The 26,356-nt window shown below is 42.8% G+C and overlaps 1 protein-coding gene across 2 annotated transcripts in view; it reads right to left on the reverse strand.

Moving 5' to 3' along the window:
* The window catches only part of EGFL6 (EGF like domain multiple 6), a 65,146-nt gene that overhangs the window by 24,838 nt on the left and 13,952 nt on the right, over positions 1-26,356 (reverse strand). For both annotated transcript variants that reach the window (XM_046673424.1, XM_046673423.1), the window contains exons 2-6: positions 14,811-14,923; positions 9,177-9,269; positions 5,371-5,490; positions 2,370-2,489; positions 598-732 (exon numbers count right to left, since the gene is read on the reverse strand). In XM_046673424.1, coding sequence (XP_046529380.1) covers positions 598-732; positions 2,370-2,489; positions 5,371-5,490; positions 9,177-9,269; positions 14,811-14,923 — 581 coding nt within the window. The remainder of the gene's footprint in view (positions 1-597; positions 733-2,369; positions 2,490-5,370; positions 5,491-9,176; positions 9,270-14,810; positions 14,924-26,356) is intronic.

Here is a 26,356-nt window from a genome sequence, read left to right on the forward strand (position 1 = left end):
TTGGAATGCCTTCACTGAGGGATAAGTCATTTTATTTCATTCAGATCAGGCCAATGCTGAGTGATGCCAGAATTTTATCAGAGAGTGGTTTTGGTGACCCTGGACAGGCAACATTTTAGGGGATGTGGAGCTTGAACCATGAAAGGGCTGAAAGACGAGAGAGGAGAGAGCATGTGCCTTCATCTCCTTCATACATTTCTCTATAGCCACCCCTGATGGAAACTGTCCTGGACAGATCACTGAGATCAGGATGAAACAGGCCTTGTTATTCTTCCATTTATCAAACATAAAAACTGCTTTATTGCTCCCATTTTCACATATGTACCTGGAGATAGAACGAAAAATATAAACAAAACAAAACCAGTCAAATTTGTAAAAAACCCACAAAAGATCATCTCAAGATGATTTCACGTAATTCATGTCACTGGAGTTCCCTAAATGCCGGAAACTTTAAAAAATCTACCTTTTTCTGTGTTGTTAAGCTGATCAGTACAGTAGATTGTTGAAATAGACTGAATTGACATCAAAATACCTGTAGAGAAAGCCTACAAGTTTGGTAGGGAGAGGAAAAAAGGAAAAAGTGCCACCAAATCTTACCTACACAGTCATATCGGCCACTGATATATTTCAGTTTGAAACCAACATGACATTTGCAGTAGTAGCTTCCAAATGTGTTCACACATCTTCGATTGTAGGGGCAGACAGCTTTACCAGAGGCACATTCATCAATATCTAGGATTTAGAACCAGGTGTCAGTGATAGCAAAACAAGCACCCTCCCTCGGAAATACACGTGCACACATACTCGAGTACACATCCATGATGCAAGCATGCACACAACACATGTGTACACATGCAGCTTCTTTGTTGGAAAACTGATGATTCTGATGCCAACATCTCACCCTCTGAGAAGTGTTCTAGATTCCCCAGGCACACTCACAGCTCTTCTCTTTATGTATTTATGTCACTTTGTCCATCTTGTTTTAGAGACGTTATCTTACTGTAATGTCACTACTTACATTCATATCTTTCCTGTTAGGCCCTGGCTCTTCTGGGGCAGGGAGCATATGTCTGGTACTTGGGATATATACATTACACGTTTGGTGAGCGAATGGTGAGCGAATTAATATTTTTCCAGCTATGTATATTGTATAGCATATACAATTTTTGAAAATAGAGTCAGATAGCTACATTTTAAGCAAACCAAATACACATTTAAATCTTGCATTCTATGAAAGAATTATTTCATTAGCAAGCTCCTCCAAGTCCTGCAATATTGACCCAAATCGCAGACATGGGGTTTCCTAAGGATGCACTTAAACATACATTGTGGATCAAGCAGAATGATGTGACAATACGACTTCAGCAGACAAGAGGCCTCCTTCCCCTTCCGCCATTGCGAGTCTCATCACAGAGGGGCTGACAGCTATGCTCACCAAACCATCAAGACTCAGGCTTTGCCTTCACTTTCAGATGTCAAATCAAATAGATATTATGTTGTTATTTTGGATCTGTAGTTAGACATGAAGGTTCGTGCTGGCTTATTGTTCCCTCTGCGTTCTTAAAATAACTAATAAATCAGTGTTGGATTGACCAAAATTATTGTTAAGTGATCAGTTCCCCTTCTAATAAAAATGGCACCCAACAGCTTAAAGAGGTGGGTGAAAATTTGGATTTTGTTTGGTCAGGAATTAACCTTGTTATATAAATCTCATTTTACTGAAGAGTACTAAGCCCTGTGAATCTCACTGAATCTTTGATTACTTTCAAAGAGCAGAGCCAAAGTTTTAATTTACATGGATTCTTTTAAGTGTTTAACTGATTTAGGACTTATCTGGCTGAGCTTTCTAAATGTAGTTTATTGAGTTATGTACATTTAGGATAAATAAACACCTAGTACCTTGACTGAAAAATATTTCTATTGCAGTAAAGAAGTAAGAATATTTTTATTTAAATCAAAAAAGATTAAGAACTCTTTCAACATTCTGATTTGGTTTGACATCCCATATTAATGCTCACTTGCTCTAAATATTACATATATTTAGTGCAATATTGTTAAGCACAGTACTATGAGTATATGCAATTTGGTAGTTGAAGGAAAACGTGCAGGGTAAATATACTAAGATAAAATTAATTTTCTCTTTTTACACTATGGCATTAGGCAATCCAAAAATAAGAGAGAAGTGTTTTTTCTAGCATCCCAAAGTGTGTCTTGAGCACATGTGGCTAAAAACGTCATCTCAGAAATGGACGTAAATCTGTACTTTTAGGAGCTTTCAGTGTCTAGTCAACAAGCAGATCATGATGACTGGAGGAGGAGGAATTCAGGAAAGGGAGGAGGAGGAGTGGAGGCGGTTTCTGCTGCTCTACCTATGCAAGCTCTTCCATCGGGGGCCAGGCGGAGGCCCGAGGATGGACACACACACCGCGGCCCTTCCTCCGTGTCTTCACAGCGGTACTGGCAGTTTGTCATGGCACACGTCCTAGAGTCTGAAAAAGTAGGCAAGGATTAGCCTTTTCCTCCGAGATGATAAAAACTCTTCCTGAGAAACCATCTCTGAACTCTGAGACATTAACTGTAAAATGTAGAAAGGTATTATAGGATAAGCTTCATGGTCTGAGTCCCAAATGGAGAGTCAAATGGAATCTGCGCAGGGGTGGTGCCTTGGTGGCCCCATGGTCTGCTTTGCTGGCCAGTGTATTAAATTTGACTTCTTTAGGTATTTAGGTAGGGCATGCATTCCTCACTTACCAAAGACTGCATCTCTTTCTTCTCTTGTATGTTCTCTAATCACTCCTTTATGGCACTCGACTGTTCTCCACAGGCTCAAATGTAACCTCAGGTGTACAGTCATGCGCCGCATAACGTCATTTTGGTCAACGATGGTCATCATATATGATGGTGGTCCCATAAGATTAGTCCCATACAGCCTAGGTGTATAGTAGGCTATACCATCTAGATTTGTATAAGTACACGCTATGATGTTCGCACGATGACAAAACTGCCTAAGGGTGCATTTCTGAGAACATATCCCCGTTGTTAAGTGACGCATGACTGCAGATGATCAATCTGAGTAGAGTGAAAGAATCCATTCTAAAGATCTTTCCATGCATATCTAGCCTTAATGAGAGTCACTTGAGTCATGGGACTTGGTCTTTTAGGGGCCTATATTAAAACACGTGGCAGATACAACTAATCAGCTGCCTGAAAGCCATTCTGAACCCCCTTTGCTCTTGCCATTCCCATCACTGAGGCTGGAAAACCAGATGTTTGTCTCTTTCCCAGCTTTTCCTACAGCAACAAGGAGCGGCCATGTGACTTAGTTGTGGTCAAAGAGATATAAAGATAAGTCTATTGAAGGGAGTGGAACTTCTGGAAAAGACGTGCTACATGATAAAAGGGACAGGCATGAAAGAGGTGTCCATTCATTGGCATCACTCCTTTCCCCTTTGTCTTGCCTATCTCAAATGTATGTGTGATATCTGGAGCTGGGGCAGCCATATTGTGACTATGAGGCCACAGGCATGAGAAGAATCAATACCCTGAGGATGGCAGAGACTGAGTCCTTGCTAAGCTGTTCTAGAACTGCCTGCCTCCAGCTTTTTTAGTTAAGTGAGATAATTTAGTTGGATTTTTCTGTTACTTGTTGCTAAACATAACTTATCTCACGAAAATGCATTTCCTCAGCAGGGGTCCAGTATATGTGGATCATTAGTGTCCACAACAGGGGAGCATGGTGAATATACTCCCCTCATCTACCCCCATCCAGAACATGCCAATCACCCAGCTGGACAAAAGAGACTGCAAGGAGCCAGGAGAAATAAAATTGGCACCCAGGAGAGAGGCCCAGGGCTACCTGGACACTCTGGGCTGTAAGCAGAGACACCTCTCCCATCTCCAGAAAGAGACAGAGAGGGTACAGGACTAGATACACAGGCCACGGTCATGTAACAAACACCTACTGATAGTTACATTTCCATATTTCTTTCTTCTCTTTAGTTGTCTTCTTTTAAAACTAATCTTCCAAATTTACCAAATTCTATCTTTCCATTTGGGGAAAGATATCTTTTTTGGCACTGAGTCGGCTTTCATGGAATGTTTCAGAAACATCTATTAGCATATATCTTTTTAAAAATGTTAAGTGATTACTATAAAAGCCTGGATAGTGGTTCCCGTGTCGGGGGAGAGTTTCTGGCAAAGTTCTATTTGGTAGTGGTTACATGGCTGCTCACTTTATAAGAATTCATTAAGCTATGTATTTGTCTCTTGTGGGCTTCTGTTTAATTTATAATAATAAGGATTTTTTAAAAAGACTCTGAATGCCTGCTTTATCTCTTAAACTTGCTTGCTAACAGAGGGTCTGGCTGACTGGTGGTGTTGGGCACTTTGTCAAGGAGGGACAGCACAAGGACGAGCCAGGGGAGCAGGGAGCTGAGCTGTGTACTGGCCAGGATTTTATAACCGCGGGAAAGCCCAGGATGGGCGGGGGAGTCCGAGAGACGCCTTAACCACAGGAAGCTAGCAGAAGGCACGGGCTCTAGGTTTGCTGGGGGCTGCAGGGCAGAGGAAAGAGAGATGAGGAGGGAGGAGGGGAAGGGGGCGGGAGGGGAGGCAGGCAGGGAGGATGGGTTTGCCTTTCAGCTGCAACATAAAACCTGAAAAGCCTTCCTTCTCAATAATGAATGGATGTAGACTCTGACCCTCCCACAGGACACGGGTTCCTCTTTATCACAGAGGGCTTTTCTTTTCAGGAATGTGAATCGGAATGTACTTCCAACAAGAGTCACTAATCTTTGAGCACGGGGCAAGGGGCGTGAGAAAGGTACTTGGTGGGAAGAATTGATGTCCCAAGATGGAATTCAAATGTATCGCCTCCCGAAAACAATATGCTTATTTTCGTGAAGAAACCCAATACATCCTTGCATATATAGAGATGATTTCCTTTTCTCCCCAGCTAGTCTTTTTCTTTGAAGAGTAAGTGTCCAGAATAGGCAAACCTATAGAGTCTGCAAGCAGATTAATCGTTGCCAGGGGCAACGGGGAGGCATGGGGAGTGACTGCTGAGGCATCAGGGTTTCCTTTTGGGGTGATGAAGATGTTCTGGAACTAGATAGTGGTGATAGTTGTACAATATAGTGAGTGTACTAAATGCCACTGAATTGTACAGTTTAAAATGGTTAAAATGGCAATTTTCACATTACATGTATTTTACCACAATTTAAAAAAAAAAGTGCTCAAAGATGTTTTCGCCTGGGGTGATGTTAGAGTTTGTGTTTTTTAAATCACTCAAGTCAACTTTTTGCCAAGCATCAAACAGCAAAAGCTAAGCCTCCAAGGTTGACTGAGAGCAGCCTAGCTGGTGAAACTTACTCGCACATGTGGCATCTGGCATGAGCATGTGGCCGTTGAGGCAAAAGCACTTGTAGCTACCGTGTGTATTCACACATCTGTGTTGGCACGGCCGGGGTTTTACTCCACATTCGTTCACATCTGCAGGGGACAGTTAGAAAACGAAGAAAGGTTAACAGAACCAGGAAACATCCAGATGGGCAACTGGGCTGGCTTCCCTGGACTCCACTCACGGGGTGGGTACACGGGGCAATGACTTGCCTCTTCTCTGACCATCATTAAAGGGTGGGTGAGGATGTGGAGCAAACATAATGATCATATCCCATTGGAGGGAATGTAAATGGGTCCAACCACTTTGGAAAACTGGCAGAATCTACGAAAGTTAGATACAGACATACTCGTGACCTAACAATTCCACTCCTAGGTATATATCCAACAGAAACATGGATATGTGCTCAGCAAAAAACACGTACAAAAATGATCATAGTAGCACTATTCTTAACAGCCCCAAAGTGGAAAGAATCAAAATATCTCCCAAGAGAAGGAAGGATAAATGACTTGTATACTCATGCAATGGAATACTCTACAGCAATGAGATTGAACAAAGTACAACCACAGCAACAATGGTGAAGCTCACAAATCGGATACTGAGTGGAAGAAGCTGGATGCAAACAAGTACATTAAAAAACAGGCACAATGAGAAAACAAAGAAACAAACCAGGCACAACTGCTCTGTGGTGTAAGTGGTCAAGATATGGTTCCTTGTCGGGGGCGCCACGGCAAGTGACTGCAGGGGAGCATGAGGGGTCTTTAGGTAGGCTGTTAAGTTTGTTTCTCGATCTGGATACCAGTTACATGGGTGTTTTTGCAAATTCATTGAGCTGTACATTTTTGATAGGTGCACAGTTCTGTGTATATACTACTTGAATAAAAAGTTGGAAATATACAATTTAGATACTTCTGCCTTTAATGCTGTCCCAGGCAGCTAATGACAGATGGCGACAGCGCAGCTTCCTTTCAGTTACTATTATTTTGGGTGGCCCCGAACTGGCCAAATTGTCTTGGTTCCTGCCCTTCTAGAGGGAATCCTGCCAGGCAGCTATTGGTGGCGAGGTCGTAGGACGATGTTTAATCCTATGTAAAGATGTTCGGAGGATGTTGTTAAATAAGAAGCTTGCAAAACTATCTATACAGATCGATACCAAATTTGTTAAAAACAACGCATAGAAAAAAAGCCAGGGAGGAAATGCTCTAAATGCTCATGATAGTTATCTCCAGGTGGTGAGATAGAGGGTGACTTTTCTCCTCTGTGCTTTTCACCGTTTTCTAAAAAAAACTGTAAACATTAAGAATGAATAACTTTTTTATTAAAATAAAAAATGGTACAGAAGGAAAATAAAACTTCAAAAGCAACCATGGGTAGAGGATCTTGTCCTTGGAAATGTTGTCATGAAGGGGCCTCATGCCTTAACTTCCTCAAGGAAGATACAGAAAGGAGAAAAGAACCAATTCCACGTAAGACAAAAATTCAGCATGGCAACAGGCAAAGGGTATTCTTGAAAATAAAGAAGTGGCTGCTTTCACCTCTGAAAAGATCCCTATGTGGGGATTTTCCGACGCCCTACCTGGATGCTTGAAACCCCCTTCTCCATTGCTTATCCCCTCCACTCGACCACCTTCCCCATGGATCCTAACTGCTTCAAAAGGGAGAATTGAAAGATGCTGATTGGACGTAATGGGAAAGCCAGGAATACCCCATCAGTTGGCCCTAACTCAGAGGTGACTCATTTGTCTCTTGGAAGAAGCATTTTTGGGAAAGACATCAGTTGAGGGTTGAGGCCTGTGGCCACTAATGCATATATATGGACTTTCATCGGGTTGTCCCAGGGCAGGGCGGCTGTGGGGCGAAGACAGACAGTCCCAAACCTGAGCCAACTGGACCGCTCCCTCAACGTTAATATTTTATTGGGACTTGAAAACCAGCATGAAAAATGTCTTCTCTATTCCAAATCTCGGTACAGAATCCAAGACATATGGAAAAACAGGTTTTCTGGTGTGAAACCCCTGCTAAGGGATACAGCTGAATTATTATTTGTAAGAGCACGATTCTTGACACGCCTCTCTCAAGCAGTTGGACGCGGTTCTGGCGCTGGTGGTAGGACAGAAGGGATTCAGAGATTCCTCTCTGAGGCTGCAAGGCTGGCAGCTTCAGTCTGCAGCTAACCTCTGGGCTTGGCAGCTACGGCTAGGGATGATGGCGTGGAATGGGTGCCCGCCCTTCCCTGAAACTTCTAGAACCCTGGCAGCCTTTCTTAAGGGCAGTTGAACTTGATTTGCTGCTCTTTGCTCAACTGCATTATAGGACTGGGGACACTTTCTTTTTTTTTTTTTTTTAAAGATTTTTTTTTTTCCCTTTTTCTCCCCAAAGCCACCAGGTACACAGTTGTATATTCTTAGTTGTGGATCCTTCTAGCTGTGGCATGTGGGATGCTGCCTCAACGTGGCTCGATGTGCGGTGCCATGTCCGCGCCCAGGATCTGAACCGACGAAACCCCAGGCCGCGTGCAGCAGAGCACGCGAACTTAACCACTCAGCCACGGGGCCAGCCCCTGGGGACACTTTCTTAATTATTGCAGGTTTCTTCATGCCAAGGTTTCTTAGCCTCAGTACTGATGACATTTGGGGCCAGGTCATTCTTTGCTGTGGGGGCGGCCCTGTGCATTGTAGTTTAGCAGCATCCCTGGTCTCTGCCCACTAGATGCCAGTAGTCACCCCTCCAAATGTCTTCAGACATTGTCAGATGTCCCCTGGGGTAAGGTTTCCAGATATAGCAAATACAAATACAGGACGCCCAGTTAAACATGAACTGCGGATAAATGACTAATACTTTTTTAGTATACATATGTCTCATACAATATTTGGAACATACATACACTATAAAATTGCTTACTTTTTACCTGAAATTTAACTCTAACTGGGGATCTGTATTTTATCTGGCAACTCTTCCTGGGGGACAAAATTGTCCAGGGTGAGAACTTCTGTTCTTGATATTATAAACAATCTCTTTAATATCTTCAGATAAACAGCCTATGACAAGAGTCATAAATGGCCTTTTAAAATATGTCAATGACAATAAAAAATATGCCTGTTGTTCAACCCAACAATTCCATTTTTAGATATTTATCCCATGAAAATACTCAGGGTTCCGAGGACATACATAGAATGATGTCTGATTTAGCGTTGTTCGTAATGGCGAAAAAGTGGGGACAAGTTAAATGATAGTGGTTAAATAAAGTATTTTTTACATAAATGATAAAAACATTTGTACTGGGGACTAGGATACAGCCATAAAAAGTATGAGACAGCTCTGTACCTGCTGACATGCACAGACGCCCACGAGAAATACTGCTGTCTGTGCTATGATAGAAAGGGACGGTGGGGATCGAGGACAAACCATTACCTCTGCTTACAGTAGTGGTTACAGTGGAGATGGACATGCTCACTTTTTAATTTATAATCCTTTACATTGTTGGATTTTTTTAGTTAAAAATTATGCATTACTTTGGTAGCTTAAAAACACCATAAAAAGTATTTGTTTAGAGGAAAACAGCCCTTTCATCTGGCATCTTAAAAAAACAGAATGCCTTTGACATTTTTCTAGAAGAGATTGAAAAATCTAGCTCTGAAACCACTTTCGTTTGAAGAAGCGAGCTAAAATCTATGAAATTCTGGGCACTGCACTGTGCCACAAACCCCACTGTAACGACTGAATAGCTCCTGAGAGCTCCGGCGTCGCTTGTATTACGAGCCTGCTCTGTGGTACTGACCTTGACTGCAGCTTTTCCCGGTGTAGCCTGGAAAGCACCTACATTTGTTTGGTCCCACACACTCACCGAATTTGCATCCAGGTTCACACGTAGCTGCGGAAAGAAAAGATGTTTTGAAGATAAAAGAATAGGAGTAGTTAACACAGTGAAATGCATACCTGTCAAACTCAGCCGCCATCTCTATGGCAGAGAAGTCCTTGGGGACATGCAGAGGACCACCTGCTTCCTCTCTAGTCTGTTTTCACCTTTAAGACAGCAGAAAGTGTTTTGCTTGTGAACTAGATTACCCTCCACCATCCCTCCACCCCAACCAGTGCCAGTTTACTGTAACTCTGCTTAGCACGGCCATGCCTCCAGTGGCATTCAAAGAAAAATAAGGTCTTCCAGACCACAGTCAGCCAGTTTTGCACAGACACAAAAGCTTTCATGAAAGAAGTAGAATGTGTAAGCTGGAAGAGACTCCAAGGTCCCTCTCCTTCTTTCTGTTGCTTGCCTCTTTTTTCTCTTCCATATTTTCTCTCCTATTTTTCTTTTGAATGATGAAAACCTTTTTAATGCCGAGCGTTATCAGTCAAAATGAACAACCCACAGATTGGAGGCAGGGAGGCGCTACCTCCAGCCTTAAGGATGGGGACTAAAAGCAAGATGATGATGATGATGATGATGATGGTGGCAGCACAACAAAGGTAAGATTTATTTTGCTGTTGTATTCACTTCTGTATCCAGACACCTGACACAAATTAGACACTCAATAAATATTTGTTTGATGAAGGAAGGGGCAGGAAAAACAACAAGGATAGGACGTTCAACGGATTGAGTTGGGGGCAAGAAAAAATAGTCAAAGATGATGGAAAGTTTGAGTCCAGCTCATAGGGAGGAGGTAGGGGGAAAAAGCAGTAGATAGGAAAAAAGGAAAATGGGAAAACCCAAAGAGAAGAAAGGGAGAGAGAAAAAAAATAATGAATGAGAGAGAAAGGAGGTGTGTAGGCAATCAAGGGCCCTCAGCATGTTCGGGAGCTAGTAGGAGCTCAGGAAATGGCCCCAGTATGAAAGGATGACTCAGCAATTACCCAGGAATGCTGCCTACTTCTCTCCCCATTGACTCCCTGGCTCATAGTAGGTCTACCTCTAAGCAAGCCTGTTCCGAAAGGCCTCAGCATCTTCCACTTCAACCTCAACCCTATTTTTTGTTAATGTCACCATTCATTTCCCAGTTACCTGGACCCAAATCTCAGACGTGTCTATTTTTTTCTTATCCCTAATCAGTTACAACATCCTGCTTCTACCATCAATTCACTCACTGAACAAATATTTATCTAGCTAATGGGAACCACTTTGCCTACAGATATCCGGGAGATTACATGAACCCCTCTCTCTCCTCGCTTTCCCCATCACAGCCTGTGACCAGTGCTTGACTGATGTAGGGGTTCAACAGCCTAGCCCCTGGTTTCTGGGCAGGACAAACTCTGTGGTGCAATTAACACCCCAGAGCTCCTTGCGGGATCAGGTTGAAGCTAGACTTCTCTCGAAACCACATCTTTGCCTAGCTTCTTGCTCTGCTCCCTCACTTCCTCACAGATTCCTCCTGAGAGCACCCCTGAATAGAATCTTTATTTACACAAGAATCCCCTTTACAGCTCTGTTCCTAGGAAATCTGATGTCAGACACGACATTAACCGATATTCCAAAAGGAAAGCTCTGATCATGCCACGCCTTGCACAGAAGTCACCAAATAATCTTTACTACCTCTTGAATACAGTACAGGTATCGTAGCCATGATTTGGCCTCCATCTTCTTCTGCAGCCTTAGCTTACTCTGTTTTCCCTAGACATAGGCAACGCTGTGGTCAAACTAGATTGCCGTTCTCTAGACCTACCCTGCCCCTTCTGCTCCTTCCTATCTATTGTTACCCACCCCCCCCAACGGTTAATATCCTCTCCATCCTTCAGGGACTGCCTTGCACGGGCCCTCCTGCCAGACCTCCTCACAGATTTCTCCAGCCACATGTGAACTTCCGTTCAACTTTGAGAAATCCACAGCACTTTGGCGGGCTTTTCCCTTGAAATTGATCAGTTTCCATCTTATTAAATAATTAGACATATATTTGGCTTCTATCCTCGACTTCTATTTACCACCTGATTCTAAGTGCCTTCAGAACAGGGACTTAAACATTCATCTTTGTTTCTCCTGCGGTGTTTAATAGTGTCGTGAGCGTGTTAGATACTCAAATAGTTTTGAACAGTAAATAAAGTAATAGGTGGAGAACTTTTAAGAAGGAAACATTTTATGGCTCTGAATAAATTATAAGTGAGGAGGTTGGGGAAACACTTCCCAGCAAAAGTCTTCCACTTCTGGAGACAAAAGACACAGAATTTGATTTCCAGCATTTATTTTCTTATGAATATGTACTTGGAGATGCAGCTTTAAGTTCAGATGTTAGAAAAATAAATCGTTTACTTTTTAAGCTCTGAAGACCTCTGATTGTTCCCTGGAAAGTTATTTTCAATGCAGTCCAGATAGGAAAGCCCAGGACAAATGCCAAATAGAACATAAGAGAAACGGTGAATAATACCCTTGCTGCTATAAGGTCAAAGCTCCAGAAAGATGTTTTCAATTTACAGTCACTTTGGATCTGTGATTTGAACAGGCAATCCACAGCACAGGGAACTACAGTTTATGTCCAAAACGGTCTGAGGTTTAAGTGTGCTTTAGATAAAGTAAAGCTCTTTCATTCAATTCTCCCTGAAACGCTTCCATCTGCAGCTTTTCACTGGGCATTTGTTCATGGACAACTCCATCCCATCTCGCTAAGTGACATACATTGGAGGGTTAATGATATCGAGGTGAGCAGACCCTTCCTAGGGAGCAGATTTAGGCAGGGCAGAGGCTAAGATCTAGAAAGTGCCGGCATCGAGGCAGGGCCTCTCAAGGAATGAAAGGTGGATAGACGGATGGAGGTGAAGGCCTGGGAGGCCTGGGACCTGAGAGGCCGGGGTCTGACTCTGCTTGTTCAGGCAGGTTGACATGCGTTCTTGTCTCATTACCATGCAGCCCACACTCTGATTTAGAAATCAGAGACCTGGCAAGCAGGGACTAACCACCCTGTTATTTTGTGCTTCAAAGAGCATGTGACTTTACTGTCAACAAGGACCATGCAAACTGGATATAATACGATACAGATTTTAGATATAAAAATCAATGCAACGGTATTAACCTGAACATTTGACTGGGGCGGTAGGGGTGCGGACAATCTCTTCGGCTTGCCAAACGTGCATAGTGAGCATGTTGCTTGAACCCTCTTGCACTTGCTCTTTAAACATCTTGCTTTAAATGCTTTCATGCCTATGGTATTATATCATCCACCAAAGCATTGAGAACGTGACTGGCTGTGTGTCCCGTGGCCAAACCGCTCTGATCTAGTTACAGAACAGCCTTCCAGAAAGCCAAAGCTCACCCTCATTTATTCACCAGAGACGTGCAAGTTTTATGGCAGCAGGTGCTGAGATTCGTGCAACTGTAAGAGAGATTCCAAATCACGTGTGCCACGTGGTTTTTGCCCCTTTCCACCTGACTGACTTCAAATAAAAATGTGTCATGTTGTGTCTAGAAAAAGAATACAGTAACATTTAATTTCCCCATCACCTGGTGCTTTAACAGACAGAAGTCTGCAATGAGAGTTATTGGTCCTTTCTGAAGCCAGGGTAATTTATGAGGTGTTTTCAGTGTGTGCCAAGTACTATGCACACCCTTTAATGCTCACACTCCTTACCCTCTGAAGCAGGGATTACTCTCTCCATGTTGCAGAGGAGGAAAAGGCGCCTCAAGGAGCTTACCTACCCTGCCCAAGGTCACCCACATCATTCTGGTGCTCAAGACAATGCCCTTGATCATGACACTATAAATCCAATCAGTGTGAGGACCCACCCTTCTAATTGACAAAGTCCCAGTGGATGTTCTAACTTTCTTTATCTAGGTGGGCAATGAGGATCTTCAAATATTTTTTCTAGTATCTTCACACTCTTATCTCGTCATAAGGAAACTGTGACGGTGGAAGGTTTTGCATAATATTGAGCATGTAGGAGCAATATCAATGCCTTCCAATGTTTTGTGGATTTTGGATAGTATCAATTTCGGCCCTCACCCACGGTCTGTCCAGACATTTTTGAACCAGCTAGAGAGGAGGAGGTTGGGGCAGGGACAGACCAGCAAAAAGAAGGTAGCACTGTTATTCCTAAAAATAGCTAACATTTTTGTGCTTTATAGTTTACAAGCCAACATGATCCACACCAGCGCCTAAAGTGTATGGGACATGCAGTTGTGTGCTTATCCCGTTTAACAGATAAGGTGTTCGGGTTCAGGCATATGTCACCTACGAGGGACACAGGGACAGTAAGACCAGATTTCTGCCCTGAAAGAATGCACCCCGGGTCAGACAGGCAGCTAGGAGGAACGTGGATTTGACTCCTCTATGCTGCAAGTGTTGGTTATTATAGAAAGTCATATAAAAAACAAAACACCGGGGCCGGCCCGGCGGCGCAGGAGTTAAGTTCGCATGTTCCCCTTTTGTGGCCCAGGGTTCACAGGTTTGGATCCCAGGTGCGGACATGGCACGGCTTGGCAAGCCATGCTGTGGTAGGCATCCCACACATAAAGTAGAGGAGGATTGGCAGGGGATGTTAGCTCCGGGCTAATCTTCCTCAAAAAGAAACACAAAATACCACAGAACTCTATGCAAATCCCTGTCCTCCCCAACCCTCTTGAAATGATCAGAGGCCTCTCTCGGAGTTCCTAACACACGGTCTGAGAAACAATGTCTAAGGCAAATTATGGTCCCTTAGTTTGAAATTTGTACAAAAGAATCAGAAAAATACTTAAAATCTTTGCCCATATGCCTGTATCCCTTGAAACCATCTGAAAACTAACACAAGGGACTTTCAAAATGTGAGTAACAAAACTACAAAGGAAATGGCTTACTTTCTTGTTTGTATCTAAAGTCTACTGCTTGGGTGATTCATAATTAAAAAGTGTATTTCACTAGAAATCAGTTGGAAAAAATTATAATTAGAACGAAGTATTTATTGGCTTATTTTTGCCCAACTCAGTTTCTCCAGATTAAAACAAAAACAATAACAAACAACCCAGGAGCTGGCCCTGTGGCTGAGTGGTTAAGTTCGTGCGCTCTGCTTTGGCGGCCCAGGGTTTCGCAGGTTCAGATCCTGGGTGTGGACGTGGCACTGATGATCAGGCCATGCTGAGGCAGCGTCCCACATGCCACAACTAGAAGGACCCACACCTAAAAATATACAACTATGTACCTAGGGACTTTGGGGAGAAAAAGGAAAAATAAAATCTTAAAAAATAAAAAAGTAACAACCCAGTCATACTCACCAAGATAGCAACAGAAATAATTGACAAGACAGGTCTCCTAAAACAAATCATGTCGAGGGTGATGGTGTCAGCCACATTTTGGATGGGAAGGGATCTCACAGGAACCCAGAGCTCGGATGCTGATAGCCATCCATGTCCCTCCTCTGGGCAACCCCCTGGCAATTTGCTGACAGCTTATGGTGTTACAGATAAAGACATAAGGACTACCACTCGAGCACAGGGTGGTCTGAGCTTTTACAAAATTACCTTCACAGACTCCCTTGCTGCTCCTTCTCCAGCCGTAGCAGCAGGCCAGTTTACTTCCATAGCGACAGACCCCAGGCTGGAGCGTGGGTGCCGACAACCCGTGATCCCTTGGACTGCAGATAAAGAGCCACATGTTAGTACTGAGAAAACACAAAGGGCAACAGAGACTCTTTGCTGCCACTAAATGAACAGGAGAGATGGGTTAATTTCAATGACCCTGCTGTGAGTGCTAAATTAGATTTTGAAAACCTGAATTTTGGGTGGCCAGCCTTTGGTACCATCCCATGCCAGCCCTCCCCAATAATTACTGTCATCCATTTCCTTCTTCCTCAGGGCTGAAAGAATTGGGTTACATAATCTATAAAACTAGGGTACATGAAAATGGCCAAAAGTTTATGTTTCCGAACCTCATAGAGCATCAATTTTCAAATCCACTCTGTATAGAAACAGTGGCTATCCAGGTCTGTGTCTGTTTCAGTGCTGAGTGTGGTAATGTGACTCCCTGGCCTTATGGCTTTGTCCCAGACAAGAGTGCTGTGTTTATACTGCAGTGGCCACCTGGGAACCACCGAACAAACTGGAATCTCCACACACGATAGACGGTTAAGAGCTGGAAGGGTTCTAGAGATCCTTCAGTGAAGCCCTCTCGTGTTACAGATGAGGAAACGCCAGCCCAGTAGAGTGGGGTCATCCCCAGCAGAGGCAGGTGTCAGGGATTCCAGCCCAGGGCACGTACTTATTCCTCACCGCCTCCTGGAAACACAATTTGCCAAATTCTTTAACTATAGAGCAGGGATCGGCCAATGTTTTCCACAAAGATGTCCATCAGAGGGTAAATATTTTAGGCTTTGCAGTCCATTCTGTCTCTGCCCAAGGGAAAAGCAGCCATAGGCAATAGTAAACAGATGGGTGTGGCTGGGTTCGATAATACTTATTTATAGACATTGAAATTTGAACTTAATATACTTTTCACCTGTCATGTAACAATATTCTTTTGATTTAGCTTTAACTACTTAAAAATGTTAAACTATTCTTAGCTCACGTAAAAACCGAGGGCCACCCAGCCGTGGCTTGCTCTGGAGGCCTGAAAGTGTGAGCCCTGCCACCAAGTGCCCCTAAGTATGCGGAGCCATGGATGAAGCTTACAGCATATCGACCTACTTCCTGGCCTAGTATGGGACAGGGGTGCTACCAGATTCTGGAAGAAAAGACTTGAGCTGTACATTTTGCGGCGGGCTGGGGTTGTTTCCTCATGCATATTAAAGACACTGTAAAATGTTTCCTGGGCTCTTTAACGGACAAGGAATGCACATTTCACCATGCGCTTTCTCTGGCAGGACTGACTTTTACACTTGTTAATAATATCTTAGTCAAGGTCAGGAAGTTAACTAATCTTGTAGTTTTCCCTTGTGGTCTGCCTCTCCCACCAACTTGGTTATTCAGTTAAGAGCCACAAAGATCCGGTCTGGGACATTTCATTAACTGAGAACACCAAATGCAAGGACGATTTTATTATTTACTTTTCCGCGAGGGGGACTTACTTTTTTTTTCATGCTCTAATGAAATTAATTTGGAGGATTTATTAAGTCATTCACTCAATCATGCAGAATGGGGTTTTTCAACCTTTACATGAGTGATACTTTGGGCCAGATAAATCTTTATTCTTAGGGGCTGTCCTGTGCATTGCAGGACATTTAGCAGCATCCCTGGTCTCTGCCTAGAGATGTCGGTAGAACTCACCACTCCAACTGTGTCAGCCAAAAATGTCTCTAGACATCGCCAAATGTCCCCTGGGGAGCAAAATTGTCCCCTGTTAAGGACCACTGCATTAAAGTGAAACATTTATTGAGCACTTGTGGTATTCCACGCACTTTTTTTTCTTTCCCTGCTTTTTTCTCCCCAAATCCCCCCAGCATACAGTTGTGTATTTTTAGTTGTAGGTCCTTCTAGTTGTGGCACATGGGATGCCGCCTTAATGTGGCCTGATGAGTGGTACCATGTCCGCACCCAGGATTCGAACCAGCAAAACCCTGGGCCGCGGGAAGTGGAGCGCATGAACTTAACCACTCGGCCACGGGGCCGGCCCCCCAAGCACTGTCTTAGTCACAAAGTGTGATGAAAAAGACCTGATCTTTGCTCTCTAAGTTCAGTCTGTTGGAAACAGATACATTACAGTATAGGACGGCATGGTAAGTATCGTTACAATGTCTTCACTGAGAAATAACACAGCCATCTGTCATAATCTAATCTGTTCCTAACGATTCTGCAAAGGATACCATAATCTTGACCCAGTCTGCATGTAACAAACAATTCTCAAACAAGAAACCATGGCCTACTGAACATAAAGTGTGTTGAGTAAATGCTGGTCCAAATACAGTGATATACTTGAGAATCTTTTTTTAGCATTTAAAAAATTGAGATATAATTCACATAACATTATTTTGAAGTGTATACTTCAGTGGTTTTTAGTATATTCCCTGTGTTATACAACCATCACCACTATCTAATTCCAGAACACTTCCATCACTCCAAAAAGAAACCCCATACCTAATAGCAGTTACTCCCAACTCTCCCCTCCCTCCATCCCCTGGCAACCACAAATCTACTTTTCGTCTCTGGCTTTGCCTGTTCTGGACATTTCGCATAAAGGTAATCACATGCTATGTGATCCTTTTGTATCTGGCCTCTTTCACTTAGCATGTTTTCAAGGTTCATCCATGCTGTGGCACGTGACAGTACTTCATTCCTTTCTATTGCTGAAGAATATATCCATTGTATGGATAGACCACATTTTGTTATCCATTGGTGGACATTTAGGTTCTTTCCCCTTTTTGGCTGTTATGAATAATGCTGCTATGAACAATTGTGTACAAGTTTTTGTGTGGACACATGTTTTCATTTCTCTTGGGTATACACCTAGGAGTGGAATAGCTGGGTCATATGGTAACTCTACGTTTAACTTTTTGAGGAAATGCCAGACTGTTTCCCAAGATGGCTGCATCATTTTACATTCCCAGGAGCAATGTATGAGGGTTCCAGTTTCTCCACATTCTCACCAGCACTTGTTATTGTCCATTTTTTAATTACAGCCAGTCTAGTGGGTGAGAAGTGGTATCTCATTGTGGTTCTGATTTGCATTTCCTTGATAGCTAATGATGCTGAATATCCTTCACGTGTTATTGGCCATTTGCGTATCTTCTTTGGGGAAAGGTCTATTCAGGTCCTTTGCCCATTTTTTAAATGTGTTATCTGTCTTGTTGTCTTAAGATTTGAACACAAACATTGAAATTTATTGGTAAAAACAGCTATCCCCATACCTTGGTGAATAAGGTAACATTGCCTCACCCTACAAAAAACTCTCCCACCTAGATCCTCGGCGGGTCAGTTTCTTGACCACGCGTGCCTGTAATAAACCTTGAGTGTCCACATCTGTTTTCTCTTCCTTTAACAACATGGAGCTGATGTTTGGGGAGCAGCGTGGAGGGAGGAACTAACTTTGCCTGGGAAAGAGAGGAGGGTGTCACAGGAGAGGTGACATTTGAGTTGGCTTTAAAAAGAAAACATGATAAACAGGAAAGCTTCATGGGGGAAAATTCTTCCCATGGTATTTTAATTCCATATTTTTATAAGGAATGTGGAATTCATTTAATTAGATTCCAATCTATCCACAAAACCAGAGATGACCTGCTAACTTCTTGATTACAAGTTTTCAAGCAATATGCTCCCCAGCTCCAATAGGAGGGGTCTTACCTATTTCCTGATGCCAAAAAAGCCAGCTTAATTCTCAATAGGGCAGTAATATGTACTGAGTCTTGTGCTAGGTAGTGGGGATAAAGAAATGAATACGGCAGACGGGGCCCCTGATAATGAACTTTTAGACAAGAGGGTGAGGGTAATAGAGGCACTAAATGTATTCAGTCAGCTATAGAAGCTTAAAGCAAATAAACATAATCTAGTCAAAAGGATCCAAGATGTTCCCTCTGAGGGTACAACCTTTAAGTGAGACTGAAGATGAACAGGGGTCAACCACATGGAGTGAGGAAAAGAATATTACAGGCCGAGGTAACAGAATGAGTGCAGGCTCAGAGGTAAGAGACACCACACCTGTGCTTGAGGAACCAATAGAAGACCAGAGGATTGGAGCAAAGGGAAGAAGGACTTGGCTGGTGGGAAATGAGCCTTAAGAGTCGGGCAGGGGCTACAACATGCAGCGTCTTGTGAGTCAAGTTAGGGCTACAGGGTCTTATAGTCTAATGGCAATGGGACAACACTGAAGTGTTCTAAATAGGGAGGTTATTTGATAAGATTTTCTTTTAGAAAAATATAATCACGGCAGCAGACTGGAAAATGGACAGAATAGAAGCAGGGATACTGGTTGGCTTTGAAGAAAGAGTCTGGTTACTTGGACTGGAACAGTAGCAGTGGAGGTGGGGAGAAATGGAATCAAGGTGGAACCAAAAGACTTGGTAATAGATTAGTCATTCATTCAGCAAGTATTTATTGGGCACATACAACGTATCAGGTACTGGGTCAGTATCCAGAGGTTCAGCAGCAACCAAGAGGGACGTAAGATCTCTGTCCTCACGGAGATCATATTCTGATCAATCAGATGTGGAGTGTGGGAGGGATGCATTATCAGGCAGACAGCAGTGTTGTATTTCTGGAATGGGGAATATGGGTGGAGGAACATGTTAGGGAATAGGGTAAATGATGAGTCCTCTTTGGGATGTGCTGATTTTGAGGGCTTACTAGACAGACAAGCAAGGGAAGGTGTTGAGTAGAAGTTGGATATTTGGGCCATAAATGCAGGAAGCAGGACTGGATTTGGAAGTTATCTGCAGGTAGTTGGTTTACTGGATCTATGGGAATGGATGTAGTGTCAGAAGACAAGGACACTTAGGGTAGAGCTCCAAGGAAACCAGCATGTGAGAGGTGGGCCACGGAGAAGGAAGACCCAGAAAGAGACTCAGACAATGCTCAGAAAGGTATAAGGGCATCAGGTTAGTATGGTGTCAGGAAAGCCAACTGAGGAGAATGTTACTAGAAAGAGAGCAGGATCAGCTCTGCTATTGAGAGGGTATATAATATGGTGGTTAGGACTATGGTGTCCTTCCTGAGTTTGAATCCTGGCTCTACTATATATTAACCTGTGACTTTCAGCAAGTTACTCCACCTTTCTATGCCTCAGCTATCTCACGTCTAAAATGCAGATAACAAAAGTATTTACCTTAAGGGTTTCTGTGATAATGAAATGATTTAATATATGTTAAGGGGTTGAAACAGTGACTAACACAGTAAATGCTCCCTGATTGATTTCTCTTACTAGTACTAGTAGGATTAATATTATTATTAGATGTGTTGAATAAGGTATAAAGTTTAAAACTGCCATTGACTCAATCACTTAAATATATCTGAGTTTGAACTAGGTTTCTGCTTTAGTCTGAGTCCTCAAAGAAGCAGAAGCCAGGATGGAATTAAATGTGCAAGGATTGTACTAGGAGAAACACCTGTGAGAGAAAATGGTAACGGAGCTGAGGAAGGCTGGGAGAGCCATCGGACCACCACGGAAGTCTGACCCTGGGTGAAGGAGAGAGGGAAAGAAGGTTGGGTGGAAGCACCCAAGGCTGCTGGGCAGCCTAAGGAAGGTTTAGCAAAGCTGAGGGGGAGTCCTGAAGCCAAAGTTGACCTTCAGAGGAGAGTTGTGTTTCCCATAAAAGGTCCTGCCTTAGTATCCCTCAGCCTGGAAGGAGGCATGGCAGGGGCAGCCTGTGGGAGGCGTGGCCTTGCTCAAATGTTGGGATGGATTTCCAAGAGTAGAGTAGTTGGGGCCCTCGGTCAATTATGCCCCCAGCAGTTGGAGATCTGCAAAGCACATTCTCATTGCTGCCACAGTTTTCACATGACTTTACTTTTTAATGTATGTAGGAATCAATTTCACTGTAAGCAGAGACTATTGTAGAATTTCACCTTAAGGAAAGTGACCTTGATACTGGTCAACACAAGGTTGACATAAGGGAAGCCATATTGTAGAAAAGAAACTATATTGTAACTTTGAATGACCTCTGATTAACTAACCCAGACATGCTCTGTAGATTTCATGGACCCTCCCAGCTACTATAAATTGATAACTTTGTTCTTTTGAGTTCCTTAGGAATGTGATGACTCCCAGGCAGAGAGTCTGTGCTGACGGCCATCATCAATGACAACTGAAAGATCAGGGTATAGGGCGTTGCTCCCATCTCTGATGCATATCCAGTAAAACAAAAGACTGTCAGGAACTGAGACCAGAAGTCTGCCTCAACTTGGAGATCAGATGGAGGCCTCACTGGGATTAGGTCTATTTTTCAGGGACTGTTAAAATTTGGGTAGTCTATACTTCTTAACCTTCTGGCCAGACACTTGATTATAAAATGTGCTTTTAGAAGTTCGAAAACTGTTGAGCAAGATACAAAATTCTAATAATGCAAAAATGTGAACATGAAGCCAAGAACAAGTGAATATTTCCAAATGAATGTTAAACAGTTTCATTCCTCTAACCCAGATCTAGGCCCCAATTCAGCAGGAAGTAGCTAGACTGGTCGTCTCCCTGAATCCCTCAAGAATGAGGAATGACCAAAGAATAGGAAGGATTGAAACCAGCAAAGAGTTAGCCATCGATGATTAAGTAGTTCAGAACTAAAGGTTTTTTTTCCTGTTTGCAATTACTGATTATAGCTTTTAGCTATTTAACTCACCCATTGTTAACTGTGCTGTTTAGGCAATATGCTACCTGACTCCCACTAGGTTCCTATAGATAACATCTCCCTGGAGCCTCGGTCACCATACTAATGGGTGTTTGGGCTGTTTTTCAGGAATTAGAACCCCTTTGTCCACTCCCAGCCACCAACTCATCAACTGGGCCCACGCAGATGTCCAATAAGCAACATTTTGACCTCAGGAAGCTAAAAACTCCACCCTCAGATCATGCTAATGCCACCATTTTGTGAACATGGGTCCTATGAAGAGGCATGGATTCTGACTACGCTTGCACAGATCATCAGTTACCTCATCTCTCTCACCTCCAATCACCTCTCTCCACATTTCAGACCACCTTGCCACCTATTCCATAAATATCCCTGAGTCCCTATTTTCAGGGAAGCAGATTTGAGACTCATGCTCTCACTTCCTGGCATGGCTGCCTTGTGAGTAAACTCTCTCTCTGCTGCAATCTCATTGTCTCGGTGTTTGGCTTTCCAGGCGGCGGGCAAAAACGAACCTGGCATGGTAAGAACCTTAGATATCATCCAGTTCTAAGGTACCATTTTACACATGAAGAAACTAGGACCAAAAAAGACTGGGTGACTTTTCCTTGCTATTAGAAGTCAGAGGGGAACACAATTCACCAAACTATTGAAGGGGAGAAGAATTTGCCACCCCAAAATGTGCCTCTTTGGCATAGGATTATTTTGGGCTGATAATTTTTAAGAAAACAGCAGACACAGAAGAAGCTCTGAAAACTGAGTAGAAGTTCCCCTTTTGTAAGAGACATTTACATGTATAAGGGAAATCTCCATTTATAAGGATGTCTCCGTCTCTGTACCAGGAAGAGGAGGATGAAGAAATCTCTAGAATCTCTTGAAGGCAGGACTTAAATCTGCATAACAACCTTACCCTTGTTTACTGTGCTTTGTCTGGTCACCTCCCATAATGCCCCCCAACTGACATCTTTCTTTAGTCTTCAGCTAAAGATGGTATTTAAGCTGGTAGCTTGGGCCATTTTGGGGAATGAGTTTCCCTGGGTCTCTCCCATATATAAAGGAGGGATACATGTTAATAAACTTCTGTTTGTTTTTCTCCTGTTAATTGGTCTTTTATTACAGGGAGGTCTCAGCCAAGAACCTAGAGAGGTAGAGAGAAAATGATTCTTCCTCCTCTACGTTATTCATGCATTCATCCATCCATTTGTTCCCTCAAAATTTATTAGGAAACTACACATGTCAGGCACTGTACTAGGCATTGAGACTCTAGAAGTATATGAGGACAACCCTTGGCCACAAAGAACTTCTAGTCTATGGATGAAGATGGGCAAGTAAACAGATAATTAGACTCCAACATGATGGAACCTACCAAAGGAGGAAGTTCTCAAGAGCTAGGGGAAGATATAGGAGTCATGAGGTTGAGGGGGGTGGATGAGGGGTTTTCTGGAGGAAATAGGGCCTGAAATAAATTCTGGTGACTGGAAGAACTTTCCTGGGTGAAGTGGGAAGAGTCTGTTGGGTGGAAAAAGTGTTCCAGGCAGAGAAAATAGCCTTGCCAAGGATGGGGCTACTAAGAATATGTGGAGTTGGTGACCCACAAACTGAAGAGTAGAAAGTGGTATAGCCACCCCTGGTGGTCTAAGGGTTAAGATTTGGCACTCGCACCACTGTGGCCCAAGTGGACAGGTTTCAGTGGAGATTTCAGACTAGACAGACTAGGAAGAAGGACCTGGCCACCCACTTCCTAAAACACTGGCCATGAAAACCCTGTGAATAGCAGCGGAGCATTGTCTGATAGAGTGCTGCCAGAAGGTGAGAGGATGGCGCAGCAAGATCAGCCAGGGTTCCGCTCTGCTGTCCACAGGATCACTAGGAGTCAGAATCGACCTGACGGCACTAACAACAACAAAGAAAGTAGCGTGTGTTTGGAGCAGGGGAGTGGGAAGGGAAGCAGAAAGAACAGTGGCATGGAGAAGCAGGGAGATAAGCAGGGGCCAGAAAGAAAAGGCCTGTGTCCATGTCAAACATTTTGTCCATCCTAAAAGTTCTGGAGAATTATAGAAGGATTTCAAGCAATTGGAAATATCAAGGATTTTGCAAAACACAAAACAGCCTCCATAGAAGTAGAGTGAACTTAATAAGCTCCAACAAGATTACTGAAATTGTTAGATGTGAAATCACATAAAAACAAATTGAAATTTGTTGAAATATGATATTTCTCAAAAAAAGCCTAATTAGAAACTTTGGTGAAAGAGCCCAGAGTCCCTTGTACAGGTGGCCAAACCCATTTCATATGTATTGGTCAAAGTCAATTAGTTTTGATTGTAAAGAATACTGCCTGGGGTTAACTAACAGGAGAAAGTTACCAGAAGATGAAATTCATATACTGTTTGCACATTACCACAACTCTCCAGAGAAATCCTCTTTCTCGAGCTTTATTGCTTTCACATGCTTGCCTTTAGGTGAAAAGGTGAACCTGAGAAATCTGAGGTATATTAATTTCTCCCAAGTCATCATTTTTGATGTTGTACAAAGTATCACTTGTAAAACTTGCCAAAATGTTAATGACTAACACGTGGGCTATCAAAAACTTGATAACAAAGTAAGATTTCTCATCCACTTTAAAGAAATCCTTCCCAGTCACAAATGCATCTTAGTATTATAGCTCTGTTGGAAGAGGTCAGAAATATGTCATTAAATCTAGCCTTACTCTCATTTGTTTAAAAATGGAAACAGTTAAGAATCAACTCATGACTGAGAACTATAAAATGGATTCTGCCGTTCAGGCAACTCCACAAATCAGAAAACACCAGTTCAGCCTCCAGCTGCTCTGTGGATGCAGCGACATGTTCTGTGCATATTTCCTAAAGGAAACCAAGCAGCTTGAAACAACATTGTAGGAAAAACCATCAGAGAACCACGCGAGTCCATAAATGAGCAACATGCCTTTTAATAAATGGGTGTGCTGTCCATGTAGTCACCCAGTTTTGAGAGATACCTTCAAAGGGACAGCCACAAACGGGATTTCACTGGTTTAATCATCAAATTCTACATCTGGTCACGAAAATGAAAACACAGGTTTAAAGGGGAGAAATCACTAGTGGATAGAATTGCTAATAATTACTTGCTGATTTGTAGATGCTGGAGGAAAGTCATTTATTACATCAAGAATCCAGCTCTGCAGTTTATGCTTGCCAGTTTTTCTTAATGCACATGTGCAGCTATTTAAAATTATGGATAAAAAATTATTAAAATATTTCTGTTTAACTTGAAACAATATTACTGAGGGGAAGAAAGGAATCCAGCACAGGCAAGAATGATAGTGATAATAATAGCAAGGCACACTATCTTATCAAATCTTTAAAAACTGCTGAAAAAGCCTTAACTTTTAGTTTGTAAGTAGTTCTCACATGACATTGCAAGTTAAAGTTAGCAAATGATTCTGATTATTTTCCCAGCATCCTCTCCTTCCACTTGTCCTTTGCTCTAATTTCATGCCCACTTACTAGCTTTCTCATCACTAATTCAATAATTCTTTTACTTTAATATCTGGTTGTGAGTATTTGGGATAAGGAACACAAACTATTAGGTTAAACTAATTTTACTAGTTTCAGAAACTAGTATGAAACTGTCCTTTTTATAAGTTAAAAATGGCCAAATATCTAGGGCCAGCCCTGGTGGCCCAGTGGTTAAGTTTGGCATGCTCTGCTTTGGTAGCCCGGGTTCGGCTCCTGGGCACAGACCTACACCACTCATCTGTCAGTGGCCATGCTGTCACAGTGCCTCATACAAAAAGGAAGATTGACAACAGATGTTAGCTCAGGGTGAATCTTCCTCAGCAAAAAAATAAAAAAAAAAAAGGCCAAATATCTATAATTTCATATGTTGCAAATGAATGATCATGGCAGAGAAGGTTAAGTGCTCATCAAAACCCTTTCTGCGTCTCCTGGGCACAAACCTACACTATACTTCCCAGCCAGCCTGCCAGTTAGGTGGAGCCACATGACTGGTTTTGGCCAATGGAATGTGGGTAGACCACCTCTGGGCCTGGCTCACAACCCTCCCACGGGATCCTTGATGCACTCCTTTTCTATCAGCCCATTGAATAAGAAGGAGTCTGAGGACCTGGAGGAAGATGGCTCCCCAAGATGGATGGACCCTGGACCCATGTGAAAGTATGTAGCAGAGTCTCTCAAACAGGCCTTGGACTTTGAGGCAGGCAAAGAAAAAACTTTCTTGTGTTCTGCTACTGAGATTGTGATGGTTTGATGCAGAAGTTAGCCTATGCTGATCACACAGTAGTATTTTGAGAACCATTTCTTTTCCTAAAGTCTAGCACACATGACTTTTTCCTTATATGTGAATCCATTCATTAAAAAAATCTTACAAAGCTATCAATATGAATTGCATTTAGTTCCATATTTAATGAAGCAGGTTTTTAAACATATAAAATTGGACCAGTGCATTCTAAGATATCAAGGATGCATGGTTAAAGCACACCATCAAACCATTGGAATTTAGTATGTGTTGAATATAACCAGCTTTTATGCATTTGGCTGGATTGACCCAGCCCCAAGGGACCTGATAAACCTAGGGTAATCAATAACAAGAAATTTATGAACCTAGCAAGAGAATTCCTGATCTTGGACTGAAATGATCCCACCAACATCCTCTGCCGCCATGGGAGGTCTGGCTGGGCGGGCCTGCTGCTGGCTCGCACATGCACTCGCACCCGTTCTCTTTCTCTCTCAGATCTCTCTTCCTAAACAATGCTTGGCATATAGTAGGCCCAGGGAAACTGGTCCTGAG

This window comes from Equus quagga, chromosome 10 (genome assembly GCF_021613505.1).
Source record: "Equus quagga isolate Etosha38 chromosome 10, UCLA_HA_Equagga_1.0, whole genome shotgun sequence".
NCBI classification, from domain to species: Eukaryota; Metazoa; Chordata; class Mammalia; order Perissodactyla; family Equidae; genus Equus; species Equus quagga.